Below are 16653 nucleotides of genomic sequence, written 5' to 3'. Positions count from 1 at the left end.
TGTGTATCTGTGTGTTTGTGTGCACGCACACACACGCATGCTAGGAATTGATCTCAGGGCCTCACACATGTTAGGCAAGAGATCTACCAATGGGCTACATCCCCAGTGCTTTTTCTATTTTATTTTGGGACAGGGTCTCCCTAGGGTGCCCACACTGGCCTTGAACTTGGAATCTTCCTGCATCAGACTTCAGAGCAGCTGGGATTACAAGCACTCACCACCACACTCAGCTTTCCTACATAATTTATCTTTTTGCAGAAGCATATTTTCAGGAAATAAATATAGGAAGAATTATGGACCAAAAAAAATTACTAAAGCTAAGGATCAATGTTATCAACAGTAACCATATGCTCCCATGTCCTTGAAGCTTTAAGGTGCCCTGATCATGATGAAATGGTCCCTCCTGAGCTACTGCTATTAGTGGAGCTCATGAATCTGGTTTAACATTGGACAAAATGGTTTTAGAAGCCATCTGCTTACAAAAGTGCGGTAGTGGTGATTCTGCTATCTTTATGCTTCTCTTGGTCCACATGTGTTTTGATTTGTGAGAATAACGTGACTTAGAAGATTGTGCAGATCCTGAACTCTGAGACTGGGGAGATGTCCTCTGAGTGAGGTTCCGGGAAATGGCTCTCTGAAGATTGTTCATGGAAGCCCCTGCAGCCATAGTGATCACCCAGGGATGGTCCAGCGCCTGGCCAGCCGACATTCGATGACTAGCCTCCAAAATCAGTAGTTTGTCTATAAAGTCCTTTGCCAAGTGGGAAATATTTGGCCAAGGCTGGGAAGAAAAATAAATGAGCAAAAGATAATAAATAAAAACCCACACAACGATATTCATATTCTTGAACAGATCAATGTCTATCAAATCCAAAACACTTTTCAAATAAACAATTTGAATACTATGTTACTGCTATGTTACTGTAATATATTAATGAACCTAAAAAGTCACTTTTGGGAGATACCCTAAATAAGTTTTCTTTAGCAAAAACAAAACAAAACAAACAAACAAACAAACAAAAAAAAAAACAAGCAAACACAGAAATTCTCCTCTAAACTCTCTGACCAACAAATGAGAATTTCTTCAGAAATCTGTGCAGCATGCTACATTCACAGCCCATATTTCCACATCACGTTGACAAGAACTGTACCAGGTAAAGCTGCTGATTTTAATAAGCCCCATCAATAAGTTAGAGTTTATCACACTGTGATCATCTCCCAGAGTCCCTGTGACTCCGAGAATGAGCTAGAATGGAATGCCAAATGGATTGAGGAATTATCCATTTTTCTCTCCCTTTGAAAACTTACTCTAAACTCAGGATGCCTCTGTCTCCACTGCCTGGAGAGAGAAGAACAGTCAGGGCAATTCAGCAAAGGACCCCGCTGTGGTGAATTTCCTCAAACACACAGGGCCCTCTTTGTTCCCAATCAGTTGACTACAAATGGAATTCAGCATGGAGTAAAGGTACAGCACAGTGTGGGCCACACAACCAGCTGCCTGAGGGTTCAGACTCCTTCTGTCAATATGTAGGGCATTTACATATACCTGAAGTCCAATAGGAGCAGTTTCAGCAACATTTGTAAGATGGGGACAAATGAGCTATTGTTTTTATACTTAAATTTGTTTTCTGCATTATTTACCTACACATAGGGCTGAGGCTGTAGCTGGATGGTGACACATTGCCTAGTATGAGACCTTGGGTCTGATCCCAGTACACACAAACACAAACACACACATACACACACACACACACACACACACATACACACACACACACACACATACACACACACAATAATGATAATAAATTTTTAAAAACTAACTACCAACTACATAGTAAATACCTAGGGGGGGAAAAAAAAACTAAGTTCTTTATAACCAGCCTCTACAAAGAGAGAAACATTAAAAAAAATTGCCCATTTTCTGGATCTAAAATACAATTTCTAGTGGGTGCATTTTTTTTTAATATATCCAATCTATTGCCGTTTCCCTTGTGTAAGGAAAAATCAACCACTATAGGCAGACATCACACACTCTAATTTCTTAGTATTCTGTTCACCTAAATTTTAATAACAAGAAACCTGTAAAAGAACTTTTTTTTGGTTTAGTTTATTTAGATAAATTAGATATGAGAAATATTTGCTCCAAAAATAGGAGCCATGAAATAAATGAACATATTTTTCAAATATCAAAATATGGGGGAAATAAAAAGCACACGTTACTCGTCTAGACAAAGCACATCCGGGGCTGACCCAGGGACTCGCCCTCTGATTCTGGCTAGACATCTGTTTGGCCCTGGATCCAGACACATTTATCTGGGCTCAAGATTATTTAAATGAAAGTTAAATTAGATGTCTCCAATGGAACATTTTAGGACAAGGAAAACTGAATCTTTCTGGAAAGAATATAAAACATTATCAAGGTATATGGAGAGCTCTTTAAAATGACCCTAAATGAATGAACATTAAAAACAGCAATTTCAAAAAATAAGGTAACTGGTGTGCTGGAAAAGAAGTTCTTCAGCCAAAGCTTATTATTCAAATACAAGTTATAAATTATACAATTCCTGAGCCATAAAGAACAATCAGACGGTATCTATGAGTCAGTTTCACATTGCATGAGAAAAGGGCAGGTACAGGAAGAAAAACAAGCTTCTATTTTGTTTTTTATCTTCTTACTCCAAATTTTATTTTTGCCTATGTTTAATAAGGGAAAAAATAAACTAATATCTATGCATGCACATAGTCTACAAATGAATAACAACTGAGTGAGAATGCTCAAAATTTTTTCAACTAATAATGATATATGATCAAATACAATTAGGAGACCACACAGTGAATTAAATTCCCACTCTGGACCAGGAGTCACCTGATGACATCATTCAATGCCTTCATCTATGTTTACATTAACATTCACTTTAACATTCAATGAAGCTTTCCTCATAATTTCTCATCCCAGGCTCAGCCATCCCCACTGCCTCCAAAATTCACCTTAGTCTGACTGTTTTCAGCAATCTCAGGTTGGGTTTGGGCTGGCTTGGGTTCAGCCTGTTAATTCACTTTAATGAGGAAAAAACAAAAGACTGAGGTCAGTGGGCCTGAACTAGACAGTCTGACCAGCCACACACAGCTTTGCAACCACCGATGACAGTTTCCTCCGAAAAATTGGGATCCTAATTCATTTTCACAAGAGTACTACTAGTATCAAATTGAGTATATAAAAATATTCAATATTACATAGATTTTTGTTATTGTTTTATGAGTTACTACTAAATCTTCACAACTTAACTCATTCCTTAGCTCTTGTGGATATATTTGCTGATGTGCAGAGAAATGAAATATGAATATTATCCAATACTTGCCAGACTAGCTCCACATATTATTACCATGGGAAATGGGTGCCCTCAAAAAAAATAATATTGACTGGGGTTGAAGGCCAGTGGGTAGAGTACTCACCTGGCATGTCAGGCCCTGGGCATTCCCCGCAAAAATGTTCTGGGTTAATTAACTATGTGAAAATAAAGATAGAACTTTCTTTCATGCAAAAATGGTTTAATTAATTTATTTGCAAGTAATAAATAATATTTGTAAGTGATTCAGGCCCTCTTATCCATCTTCTTCTTTTTCTCATCTGATTCTGGTTCTTTGCCAATTAGTAGGTTGAAGTCTATGCAAAAGATTGATAAGCATATAAAAACTGATTTTAGAAATGAATAATATTCCTGTGACTAGTCAAAGCTTTCATATTTCTTACCTCCTTTTCAGAAATGCCCACAGAGAATCATTACAAGTATCTTTCTAAGATCAAGCATGACAAACACAGACACACGCACACCACAATCTCTTAAGTTCTTAATACAAAACTTTGAATTTCAGGGTTGCAATTAATGTCACAATTTTCTAAATATAAAGTTTATTGATGAATATGGTACTTATTTTATTGATGGAGTTAAACATTTTCAAAAAATCCTACAAATATCTATTTAAAAAAAAACAGATGGGGGTGTTATGGTTGTAGCTTAGTAGTAAAGCACTTGCCTAGCATATGAAAGGCTCTGGGTTTGATTCCAGCACCAAAATAATAATAATAAGAAGAAGAAGAAGAAGAAGAAAGAGGAGGAGGAGGAGGAGGAGGAGGAGGAGGAGGAGGAGGAGGAGGAGGAGGAGGAGGAGGAGAAGAAGAAGAAGAAGAAGAAGAAGAAGAAGAAGAAGAAGAAGAAGAAGAAGAAGAAGAAGAAGAATTAGAAGAAAAAGAATTTGTTATAATTCAAATCCTTGCATGAAAACCTCTCAATGTAGCATCTGTCCCCTAAAAAAATAATAATTTTAGTAAAAAGTTCTATTGGTGACAACCCTCTGACTTGCATTCTCCTTCCTTCTTTAACATTAGTGTTTGTTCTTCATATTATTTAACTCAAGGCTTCGCAATCAAATTTTATGCAATGTGCCCAAAAGGACAGATTAACTCCCCAGGACTGCACTAGCAATAAACTCAGGGAAAAGTATTCTTTCTCAAACAGCAGGAGGTTCCATAGATTATTTTATGTCACCAATATTTAATATTTTTCTTTATTCCCCATCTATAAAGCAGACTTTAAATTGTGCTTTACCTTTGCCAAAGCTGAAACTGCTCCGAGACACAGTTTAGACTAATTATATCAGATTTAAAATGCTCCCTTTTCCCGGGCATTTGCAAACTCTGGAAAAAGTGAATTCACATTTATAGGTTATAGGTGACATATAATTTAAACATGGAGAGGTAATGAACCCCATCTCGGGCTCAAAAAGAGGTCATTTTCATGAGTACAGAGGCTATACCATGAGGGCAGAGATCCCACTTCTTTGCCAACCAGGAAAATGCTGAAATTGAAGAGGATTGAGTAGAGTTAAAGGTTTTTGAGCACCTATCATTTTTTGAAGCATCAGAAGTTGAAAAGAGGAGTGTTCCATTTTTTCTCCAAGGAAAGAACCTAAGAAGAGTAATCAAAACAAACAGGTTACCTCTTGAACTCCAAATCAGCAGTTGATTTATTTTTCTATACCCAACATACATTTTACAACTAATTCCTATAATATGGCTCTCAGAAGCCATGATATAAATAATATAAACACAGTATCAAACCCAGATACTCCCAGGTCTCTAGCACTTTTGTATAGGTAAAATTTTTCCCCTCAGCTCCTGATTCCATTGTTGATATCAAGGTGGAAAGTGCAGTAAAATCAAAGAAGCAGATGACATGGCTTGTTTTGCACTCTGCTCATCACCCTCCCAGTCCAGAAGTAACATCAGCACAGACAACGCAATGCAAACCAACTCCAGGCCCAAAGAATACTCATTGTCTGGGGTTGGGTTTCAGGGAAGATTTGTATGTGTTCCCTGAAGGTAACTCAGAGCAGAAATGAAGGAAGTGACAGAGTGCAAATTAAGCACATTTCCTGAAATTTTATAACTACTAAAATGAAATTGGGGTTGTGTCTGGTGAAAATGAACATAATCTATCAAATTGTTACTTCTAAGGGAGTCTATCAATAAACTTTCCTCTAGGGATCATGGCTGAGCCTAAGCAGGTAGGGATAATTTTTTATCAATGTCCATGTGGGTTTTTAAATGAATATAAAACACACACACACACACACACACACACACTCACAGATACACACACATTTTTAGTGCAGGTGTTTATCCTTGATACCTGGCTCATACAGTTGTAAGATTCATTTTACTATTAAATTATTTCCCACCAAAAAAAAATTCAGTGATATAGGGGAGTACACTTAGACAACTCATTGGCAAGAATGCTTACAATGTATCATTAGTATTAAAATTCTAACACCAAACCTTGCTTACTATTCCATTTAAAAGATCAAAAAGGTACACTTGGTAAATAAGTTTTGTACTGTTAAAAAAATATAACTCATAATTTACTTAAGTTATATGCAAACTTTCAACCCCAGTTTCCTATGTTAATAGTAACAATAACAGAAATATCTAATGCATAAATAGCACTGACTCTGCTTGGAACACACGTGGAACTATTCTAGGCACTTACATTATTCATTCATTTAATCTTTGCCACAACCCTACTGCTTTACAAACAGTAATGGAAGCTCTCATCCTATTTAATGTGGAAACAGAAATACAGAGAAGTTAAAAAGCATGACCAGGGCTGGGGATGTAGCTCAAGCGGTAGCGCGCTCGCCTGGCATGCGTGTGGCCCGGGTTCCATCCTCAGCACCACATACAAACAAAGATGTTGTGTCCGCCGAAAACTAAAAAATAAATATATATAAAAAAAAAAGCATGACCAAAGTTGCACAGTTAGTAAATGGCAGAGCTGGGAGTGGAATCCAGCCAGTATTGTTCCAGATTGTATTCCTAACCATTCTATTGCACTGCATTATGAAATATTTACATCAGAAATCATGTATGTACACACACAAGTTCAGAAATTCTTACATTTTAATAGTCAATTTATTCCCTCTTATGTGCTTTTCCATAGGTTGCTCTGTTTGGAATGTGTTTATCTCCTCCCTTTAAGAAACTTCTCACCTTTCCTCCAAGACAGAACAAAGGTCACCTTCTTTATGGAATCTGACCCAAGTCTCTAAGCAGTGATTGTTGCTCTTCCATTGCTCCCACAGTTCTATAAGGTGGACGTTAAGTGTCCCCCAAAGGACAGTGCCTTAAAGGTTTGGTGGCCAGGATAGCACTATTGGGAGGTGCCAGCACCTTTAAAAGATGAAGTCTAGTTGGGCCTGGAGACTTCATGAAAAAAAAATATATTTCATACTAAAATCCAAAACAGTTAAAATGTTAATATTATAGCCAATTTTTACTTACATGTGGGTGGGGCTAATTCATGGATTGATTGACTGGGCTTCTAACAAAATATTTGGTATTTAGAAGGCTTGGGATAAAGCTTAGTGGTTAGATCACTTGCCTCACAAGCTCAAGGTCCTGGGTTCATTCCCAGAAACAAGAAAAAAAGAGAAAAAAGAAATTCACTGTGATATAGGGGAGTATACTTAGACAACTCATTGGCAAGAATGCTTACAATGTATCATTAGTATTAAAATTCTAACACCAAACCTTGCTTACTATTCCATTTAAAAGATCAAAAAGGTACACTTATATTAAACATATCACTCTTCTTCACCATAGGAGCTATATACAACATGGATCCCTGGAAGCTCTCAAACTATTTAATTCACTTTGTCCACCTGAATTCCAGAGAAGAAACGCAATACATCATTCCTGAAATTTCTGTTATAGACTTAAGGACTTTTTTTTTAAAGGCAAATTTTGGTTTCTGTAAACAAAAAGTTCAAAATTGGTTTTACAGGCTGAAATTAAGGTGTTACTGAGCCACGTTCCTTGGAGAGTCTCTGGGGAGAAATTGTTCCTGGCCTTTTCTAGTTTCTTCTTATTGCCCTCATTCCTTGACTCATGTCCCCTTCCTCCATCTTCAAAATACGTCACTCCCACCTGTTTCCATAGCTATCTCTCCTCTCTCTAACTTTCACCTACTTTATGGACCCCAATAATCCAGGATGATCTCCCCATCTCAAGACTCTTAACTTGGTCACTTCTGCAAATTCCCTTTTGTCATATAAGACAGCATTCCCAGGTTCTGCGTATTAAGATGTGGACATGATTAGTTGCCTTTATTCTCTCTAACATCTAGGCTTTCAGACGAGGTGGTCACCCTAATTTCGAATAAATGTGTGCATTAGGAATTAATAAGCTTGTCAATAAGCGCTAAGTGAACAATAAAAATGATGATATACTTTTTAGGGTCTATCACCATGACCCTGAGGTGTTTTGGACTGAGTGTTTCTGCACCCAAAAAATTCATATGTTGAAGCTGTGATCCCCAAGATGGCTGTGTTCAAAGATGTAGCCTCTAAGGGAATAATTAAGGTTGAAAAGAAGTAACTAAGGTTAGGGGCTGGGGAATACAGCTCAGTTGGTAGAGTGCTTACCTCGAATGCCCAAGGCCCTGGGTTCATTCCCCAGCACCACCAAAAAGAGACAGAGAGAGAGAGAGAGAGAGAGAGAGAGAGAAGTAACGAAGTTAAATTAATGATAAGGCCCTGGTCTGATAGTGCTTTTATAAGAAGGAACACCAGAAGGCTCTTTCTGAGCACCCAAGGACTAGGCTGAACACCCAAGGACTAGGCCATGGGAGCGTACAGCAAGATAGCAGCCATCTACAACCTAGGAGAAGAGGCGTCAGAGTGAACCTACTTGGCTAGCCCCTTGATCTTGGACTTCCCAGTCTTCAAAACCATGAGAAGTAAATGTCTATTGTTTATGTCACTCAGACTATGATTTCTGTTATGGTCTCCTAGGCTGACGGATGAGCGCCTGGTCACCATGAGGAAGACAGTCGAGGGAACATGTAAACAATCACTTATTGTAAGTGCTACACTCTCACAGCTGTCAGTACTCTGGGGCTACAGACAGGCATCTCCTAGAGGAACAGAGGAGCCTTGGGGTTTCTACTGTGGAGAAGGTGTTCGTGCTCCATCTGGACTTCAGGCCCCTCTTTTTTGTATGTAGGCACATAGCCCTCCTTTAAAGTGCTTAACTTCTAAAACCCAGCACACACTATTTGCCTGAATCCCAGAAAGCTGGAGAATTTACCACCAGCAAAACCCCACTTGAGCAGCAGAGAGGTTAGCATGTGCAAGTCTACCTCTCTGCCCCTGGACAACACTGATAAGTAACTTCTCTGCTGAATGAGGTGGACTCTCTGTGGCCTGGGCCCCTGCGCTTCCCTGTCCTGCTACCCCCACCACCTGCTCTGCCCCCCTGGGAGTCTGTCCCTAGCAAATCACTTGCACATGAATCCTCTTCTCAGGATTGCTTCTGGGAAACCAAAACTTAGAAATCCTCTGAATTAAACCTGACAAAAAGACTTTTAATAGAGTATTGTCATTATTTTTTCACACTAAAAAAAATGTGTTGAGATATCTGGTGCAAATATGGCCCCTCAACGGAGGACACCATCCAGTAGCCACACTCCATGTGATTTCCTCTCACTTGGAATGAGGTGGAAGTGATCCTTTGCCATTTCCACATCCAGCCTCAAAGATAACTGCCAACTTCCACTCTCTCTTTTGGAATACTCCATTTTCTGGCGGCCCTGCTGGAGAAATAGCATGCAGACAAAGACACCCTGAAAGGCCAAGAGAGGATAATGGTTTCCAGCCACCCCGACCAAGATGTCAGATATTTGAGTGGACGTTCCATTCCAGTCCAGTCCCCAGATGACTGCAGTCCCACCCCGTACGTAGCATGGGAAGCAAAATTGCCCTAAGATGAGCCCCATCAATCCACAAAATCATGTGCCATGATAAAATTGGTGTTGTTTTCAGCCCCTATGTTTTGGTTATCTATTATTGCACAACAAACTGTTGCAAAGGTAGATAACCAAAACAGAAATATATGTTACTTGAACACAAAACAAATACAGGGATATAAAATGTTTAAAATATAAAGAAGAAAACAAAATGATCCATAATTCCCAAACCAGCTTTTTTTTTTCATTTGGCATATATTGTAAACATTTTCCAATGTCCTTAAAATTTTTAAACAGGCATAAATCAGGAGCTAGAATACTATATCATATCAATATTCCATAATTTATTCACATATTCTCTTAGGATAATATTTGTAAATACAACTCATATGAACATCTGAAAACTTTGCTGCATCTGGGATTATTTCCTCAGAGTCTTAGAAGGGAAATCACCAATCAAAATATGTACATTTTTTAAAATATATTTCTAGATACAATCAACTTTCCAGGAAAACTGTGACAATTTCCCCTCTACCAGCAATAAATGAGAGAGCTAGTAGCATTTAGCAGCAATGATCAGAATTAATTGAGAATTTTTCAATCTGAAAGACAAAAAGAAGGATTTTTTTGTTTTCAATTGCATTTCTTTGGTCATTAGTGAGTGTGGACATTTTAAATTTTTTAATAATCAACAGTACTGCATTGTATCAGTATTTTTCTTTATGAAAAATTCAAAGTAAAATAAGTTGGGTCACTTGTCCTATATAAAATGAATTTACTATTTTGTTTAGCTCCCCACACACAACCCTTGGAAACTAAAAGTGAACACATTCATGAGAGTTCTGAGTCTAAACAATGGATAAATGCTTTACCCAAGCTGGAAGCTTACACATTTCCCAGAGTAAACACTATATCACAAAAAGAGATTGGATCATCTCGATTTGAGGCAGAAAATCCGTTTACCAAACAGCTAAGCACCATGCAGAGATTCTAAGGAACACATTCCTCTATTTGCCAAATCAGGCCCTCAGTACTGAAGGAAGGGAAAAAACCTTAACTAACTCACCTATCTGAAATACTAGCAGTTCAAGGGCTAACTATAAAGCTCACTAATGAAGGCCCTTGGTTCCTTGAGACCAAGAGCTCTCAATCAGGGACAATTTTGCCCAAGGAGGAACACTTTCAAGGACACTTTGGATGTCACAACTGGGGAAGTTGAGTTACTGGTATCTAGTGAGTAGAGGCCAGAGATGGTGCACAGGACAGCCCCCATTCCCCCCTCCGCCCACCCCGCAGACTCCCACTCCCACCAATACAGAATCATCTAAGAAACTTAATTCTAGGCCCACACAACAGGCATAAAGTAATGTTCTCTTACCTCTCCTGTATAATTATATTTGCCTTTCAGAATCTTCCTGTAAAGTCTCGTATGGCTTTCATCATCAAAAGGCAGGGATCCGCTAAGTAAAATGTAGGTGATTACACCCAGAGCCCACATATCCACAGCACCGGTATAAGGTTTCCTTAACAAAATCTCGGGGGCCATGTACTCTGGGGTCCCGCAGAGCGTCCTCATGGTCCAATCGCCACTTTTGTTCCCAGAGTGTGCTAAACCAAAATCTGTGATTAAAATTTTCGACTCCGCACCTGGATGATAGTATAAGAGATTTTCAGGCTTTAGGTCCCTGTGAGTTATTCGCAAAGCATGCAAATACCTAATCCCATCAGCCACCATGCAGAGGATTCTGACAGCATCCCGCTCTGTAAATGATCCCTGAGCAATCAGTCGATCAAAGAGCTCCCCTCCTGTAGCCAGCTCCATCACCAGGTAAACTCGATCCTGGGCCTCGAAGATCTCCTCAAGCTGGACAATGTAAGGATGGCTAACTCGCCTCAGGACACTGAGCTCAGCCTCACACGCCTCCCGCCCTTCGTTCACTCTGGTTTCCATCACCTTCATGGCAAAAGGCTTCTTGGTGGTCTTGCGCTCCACCCTGACAACCTTGCTGAAGCTGCCTGTACCGATGATGGCCTTGATGTCATATCTGTTGGGGAAGAAGATCCAAAGCTATTGTCTTCTGAAGTGATGAGTCTCAAAATTATTGAAGTCCAGGCTTGGTGTCATCTTTCTATCCTTATACCCCCCCACACACACCAGATTTCCTTGTTTATTACTGCTCACATTCATTTATTAATTTATTGTGATGCTGGGGATTGAACCCAGAGCCTTGTGCATGCGAGGCAAGCATTCTACCAACTGAGCTATATCCCCAGCCCTCATATTTATTTTTGAAAGCTACTTCAAATCCTTTATTGAAATGGAGGCAAATGAAAATAAAGGTCTTTAGTTGGTAGAAAGACAGTCTTAATAATAATAGCTACCGTTTATTATGCATTTATTATGTGCCAGGAATTTTTGTTTTAAACTTCAGCCCTATGGAAACCCTAGTAGGTGACATAATAATAACCCCCTTTCTCAGATAAGGAAATAAAAGCTTAAAAAAAAAAGAATTAGTGTCTTCCCAAGGCCTCACAGATGGTAGCTGGAATTGATGGGATTCAAGTTTAACCCCTCTAAATGTTTTTCACTTTAATTTCCTTAAAGAATTTTAGGGCCTCCCTCTACTCTTTTCTTTCCTCCCTCCAACACTTGTTTCTGTCATTCTTCCCCAGTAACAGCCAAATCAGGTGGAGAGAATAAAAAAGAAGCTTTCTCTTGTTTGTAAGTTCTGAATAGAGGGAGAATACCATCATAGAGGCAAACAGTATGTTCCTTTGGGTTACCTGACTTTGGGCTCTGTCCCAGGCATACCTCATCCACAGTAGATCTTAATACAGAAAAGTAAAATTGGCTGAGCTACTGGAACAGCAGGTTTCAGAGGTCTGGTGGGAGTAGTGTTAAGGCCACCCTGAAGCCTCAGATTTCCACAGTCTCCACCCCTTTCTTCTACATTTATAATTTCTAAGCAGTAAAGAGAATTTTAACACAGAATACATGTCAATAATGTGCCAACTAGTTTCTCAAAAAAAGGCCAGGAAGTTAGCTCAGATTTCACATGCTAAGGATCTTACATTTTAATATATAAACTTCTACTTAAATTTAAGAATCCTATCCAAGTTAGCCTTCTACCTTTATTGAAGAAATGTTGAAAAAGTGCTAGACTTAAAAGCCTCCCCCCCCGCCCACTTTTTTTTCAGCAGAAGCAATATTTAACCCAATTCCTCATTGTACAGATGAGGAAATCTGAAAAACAAGTTAGTCCATTTTTTGCTTAAATGAGGACTAGAACCCAGATTTTCTTATTTGCACCACAATTTAGTATTCTCTCTTTTGAAAATCCCTCCCAAGGAAGGATGCCAGAGAATGGAATGTACCCAGGGAGAAGGCAATTCTTTAAATCACATACTCAATACCAAAGTTTCACATACAAATATCAATGTATTTTAAATGGCCTTATTTCTTTTTCTGAGCTTATTCTTGTAATTTTTATTTTTGCCTATTTATTTGTTCCTTATATTCCTGGGCTTACTGAGTAAAAATGACATTTGGCTGTACCAGCTTACAGAAAGCAGCTTTTGTTCTACACAGTGCATTTAATTTTCTGGCCAATTACCTTATCAAAACAGATAGCAATTTAATAATCTTAAATAGATTTTCTCCCTCTTCCTTGTCCAACTCTGCTTTTTTATTCACATACTCTCTCAGTGTGATTTCGAAGATAATCACAGGCATTTCAAATCCTATTGCTTTTCAGATCAAATTTTACATTACCTCTAACGTGGATGAAAGCACTTTGCAAATACTAATTTATTGCTATACCCTCAAAACTGCAAGCAAACTCATTTGCTCACAGAATTCATTGTGAGTTATCAAACAAAATACCATTTTTCAGGAACTATAATCTTTTGCTCAAATAAAAGGAGCTTTGTTCGATACTGTTAAATACAAAATATTTAGGGGGAAAAATGCTAGTGATTTGGCAGAGAAGGAAACAGGAGGCTTCAAGCCAAGATTTAAAGCAGTGGAAATAACGTTCTTACTTTGATTAACGACCTGTGCCATGTTCCGTAACAAATTCCTGCAACCTCAGTTTTGCCTGGTAGTCCCTGCCGGACATAGATCTTGACCACTTCTGACTATGACCTTGTGTAGTACATAGCACGGGGGTGGGGGGGCAGCAATAAATGTCCAATGAGAGACTCATTCCCAGAATATATATTTTTCCTGAATCATTACATATATTTTGAAAACTTTAAGTGGTGATGAAATCAAGCAGAAGAAAATGCTTTTATGAGGTCTTTCCATTTCCCCCACTTTCACTCATCCATTCCCACCTCTCACAAAGCAGCCTCAAAGTCACTTTTATAGACAGTGCAATTTCACATCATTCCAGATTGTGTAAATTGAAAATATTACCTTAACCTCAGCTGCTACAGCAGGGAATTTTTGAACATGGGTTAAAAAAAATTAAATGGGGGAGCTAGGGATACATCTCAGTAATAGAGGGCTTTCCTGGCGTGTACAAGGACTTGAGTTCAATCCCCAGCACCTCAACAAAACAAAAAACATGGAAATAATAATACTGTAATATCATTGCCTGTATGACGAAGCAATGATAATGAGTTCCCAAAAGAAAGTAAATATAGTCAGATTTAAATTCTATCATCTCTTTTCTGCTACAGTGATAAATGGAATCAAATTGGGAAGGAAAGAGAACTGTGTTCCCAATTCTGCCACTAACTTGGACAAGTCGCTTAACCTTCTGGGATTCAACTCTTCATCAGTTAAAGACGACGGACTCTGAGTTAGTCTCGGAATCCTTTAAAATGTTACTCCTCCTTTACGCTCAAAGGGGTGGAAATTACTATGGTAATAAAGAACAGATCCAGTAGAATAGACTCCCTGACTGTAGGTGACCAGAGGTGCCACTTAACCAATTCAGTGTTGGCAAGAGCCTGTGTCCATTCAGATCAAAGTTCAGTCACATCAGCCAGTTTGGCTCTTCTCTTAGCTTAGCAGCTATTGGACTGATCCTTCACTCATCATTGTAAAGCTCTCCAGGAAGCTGGGAATGGCTCTGCATAGATTCACTTTGATGAACTGAGCATATAATTCTAGGTCTACAAGTGTGGAGGAAGCACACTGGGTCACCATTCACTGTGTCCCCCAAACACTGCAGAGCAAAAGGGGATTCTGTGGCTTCCTTGGTTGACGTGTCCAACATGACATTCTGAGGAAATTAGTTCCCATGCTAATCCACCAGCAATCTGCTCATTTCCTACATAGGGCTAGCTAGGTCTTAATTATTATTTCATGAAGACAAAAATAAGGATTGGTTCAGTGATAGAGTACCCCCCCCAGCATGTGGGAGGTCCTGAGTTCAACACCTAATACCTGAAGAACTAAAAAAGAAATAAAACAACTACTGCACTACTATCTAAATGAGGCCTTGTGCCATGCATTGCACAGCATGATTTACGCATATTAGTTTAGTTATCCTCACAACGATGCAATAGATATTATCATTCCCATCTTACAGAGGCAGAAATTGAGAAAGAAGAAAAGCAAAGGAACATTCTAAATGGCACATGACACAAGAGGTGCTAGTGGATTGCGAGTCTGACCCAAAGGCCCATTCTATTCCATTAGTTACAATCCCACTTTATAGAATTTAAGAAGATACTTGGCAAATCAAGTTTGCTGGCCCAGCCCCAGGATATGAGTGGCAGTGCTACTCCCCTTACAGAGCTTGGGAGGCTTGGGAGGCTTCCTCCTTCCAGCTCCAAGGGCAGGAATTCCCTCTCTCTTCTTGCTGCTGCTCTGGTTCTCCTTTTCCTCATCTCTGTACTCCTTGCTCAGAGATGTCAAGAAGAACTTGTATTGGACACTTACTAAAAACAGCAGGGAAACCTCTATTCCAGACTATCTCAATAGGAATCAAGACTACAGTAGCAGACAGAGTGAACTCAACTCAACTCTATTTTTTAAAAAGCAAGAAAAGTTTCAGGAGCGCCACTGCAGAAGTACTGGAGGTCACTGTGGGCATGACAGCCATCAGTGCTTGCTAATTGATTCCTGCTGAAGTCGCTCTCCCACCCTCCCACAGAGACTGGGAGATAGTGGCCCTAAATCTTCCTTGAGGATTACAATTCAAAAGGATGATTTGGATGCCCTTGAAAAAGATGTTCCTTTCTCAAAGGAGAAAGAATTTAGGGATATCTAAGGTCTGTAATCTGGAATAAACCTGTCTAAAGTTTAGGCAAGCTGACCTGAAAGTTAAGGCAGTCTGGTCAATAGTTTATCTTTCTCAACCCAGTTCCAGGACAGTCCCTCCTGGTGCTTCACCTGGCGCTTTACCTGGCGAGGACCCGGGAGGCTTTACCTGGCAAGGACCCGGGAGTCGAACTTGGCTCGGAAGCGGGCCACCTGCATGCTCTGAGCTGCCTGAGCCACCACCTCCTGCCCTCCTCCCACGCTGCCTTGGCTTTGACCCTCCGGCTTGACCTGGGCCAGCGCCGGAGGCTCTGGGACCACCTTCTTGCTGGCGCCACAACCCATCTGGGGCGCTCCGGGGGAGGTGGGGGCTGAGCAAGTAGCCTCTGAGCCTAGCTCATTTATCCTCAGGACAGCTGGAAGGGGGAGGAACCTGTGACTTGCTCCCAGGGGACTTTGAAAGAGACCCCTGGGAGGTGAGGTCCCAGTTAAGAAGATCAGCCTCCAAGTGCCCCGATGATGGTCACAGTGCCTTGATCAACATTGACCAACTATTTATATGTAAAATTTAACAAAGTTAAAAACAAGGTGGACTAGAAGGCAGGAGCCTGGGCTTAACCCTTTGGGCCTCCCTTTTCTAAAGGTCTCCAAATTGGGAAGAAAGTGAACATATAAAATCATACAGTTCCATGGAGTATGTAGTCCTTCTGAAGAACTCTTATGTTTCTGTAGCTGAGCTCATATTCCCATGCCATGAACATTATCACTGCCAGGCGTGTTGGTGCACACTTGCAGTCCCAGCAAGTAGGAAGATTGCAGGTTCAAGCCCAGCTTCAGCAGCTTAACTTTTGAAACTCTGTCTCAAAAAATAATTAAGAAATAAATAAGCTAGAGATGTCACTCAGTAGTAGAGTGCTCCTAAGATTCAATCCCCAATATCTCCCACCTTCAAAAAAAAAAAAATCTATTACATTAATTAGACAGTGGAGGCTGTTCTGTGTCTGGCACTGCACTAGCCCTCTTACAACTGTAAGAGACATGACCTTGACCCTCTGGGTAATCCTTCTGAGGCAGAAGAACAGTAGATATCTAGAACCCAGATGAGTATCCTAAGCAAATGCAAAATTAAAATGT

The 16653-nt window shown here is 39.7% G+C and overlaps 1 protein-coding gene across 1 annotated transcript; it reads right to left on the bottom strand.

The window, feature by feature from the left end:
• Positions 1-427: 427 nt before the first annotated feature.
• On the bottom strand, positions 428-15864 carry Pskh2 (protein serine kinase H2). The gene is made up of 3 exons (XM_026384637.2): positions 15689-15864; positions 10684-11350; positions 428-781 (listed from the first exon to the last, which is right to left on the bottom strand). Exons 1-3 carry the CDS (start codon positions 15862-15864, stop codon positions 428-430), a joined length of 1197 nt encoding a protein of 398 aa, XP_026240422.2.
• Positions 15865-16653: the final 789 nt, after the last annotated feature.

Source organism: Urocitellus parryii, chromosome 7, assembly GCF_045843805.1.
Source record: "Urocitellus parryii isolate mUroPar1 chromosome 7, mUroPar1.hap1, whole genome shotgun sequence".
Lineage (NCBI taxonomy): Eukaryota > Metazoa > Chordata > Mammalia > Rodentia > Sciuridae > Urocitellus > Urocitellus parryii.
The sequence above is the reverse complement of the archived record's forward strand: the minus strand, read 5'-3'. Positions and strand labels throughout refer to the sequence as shown.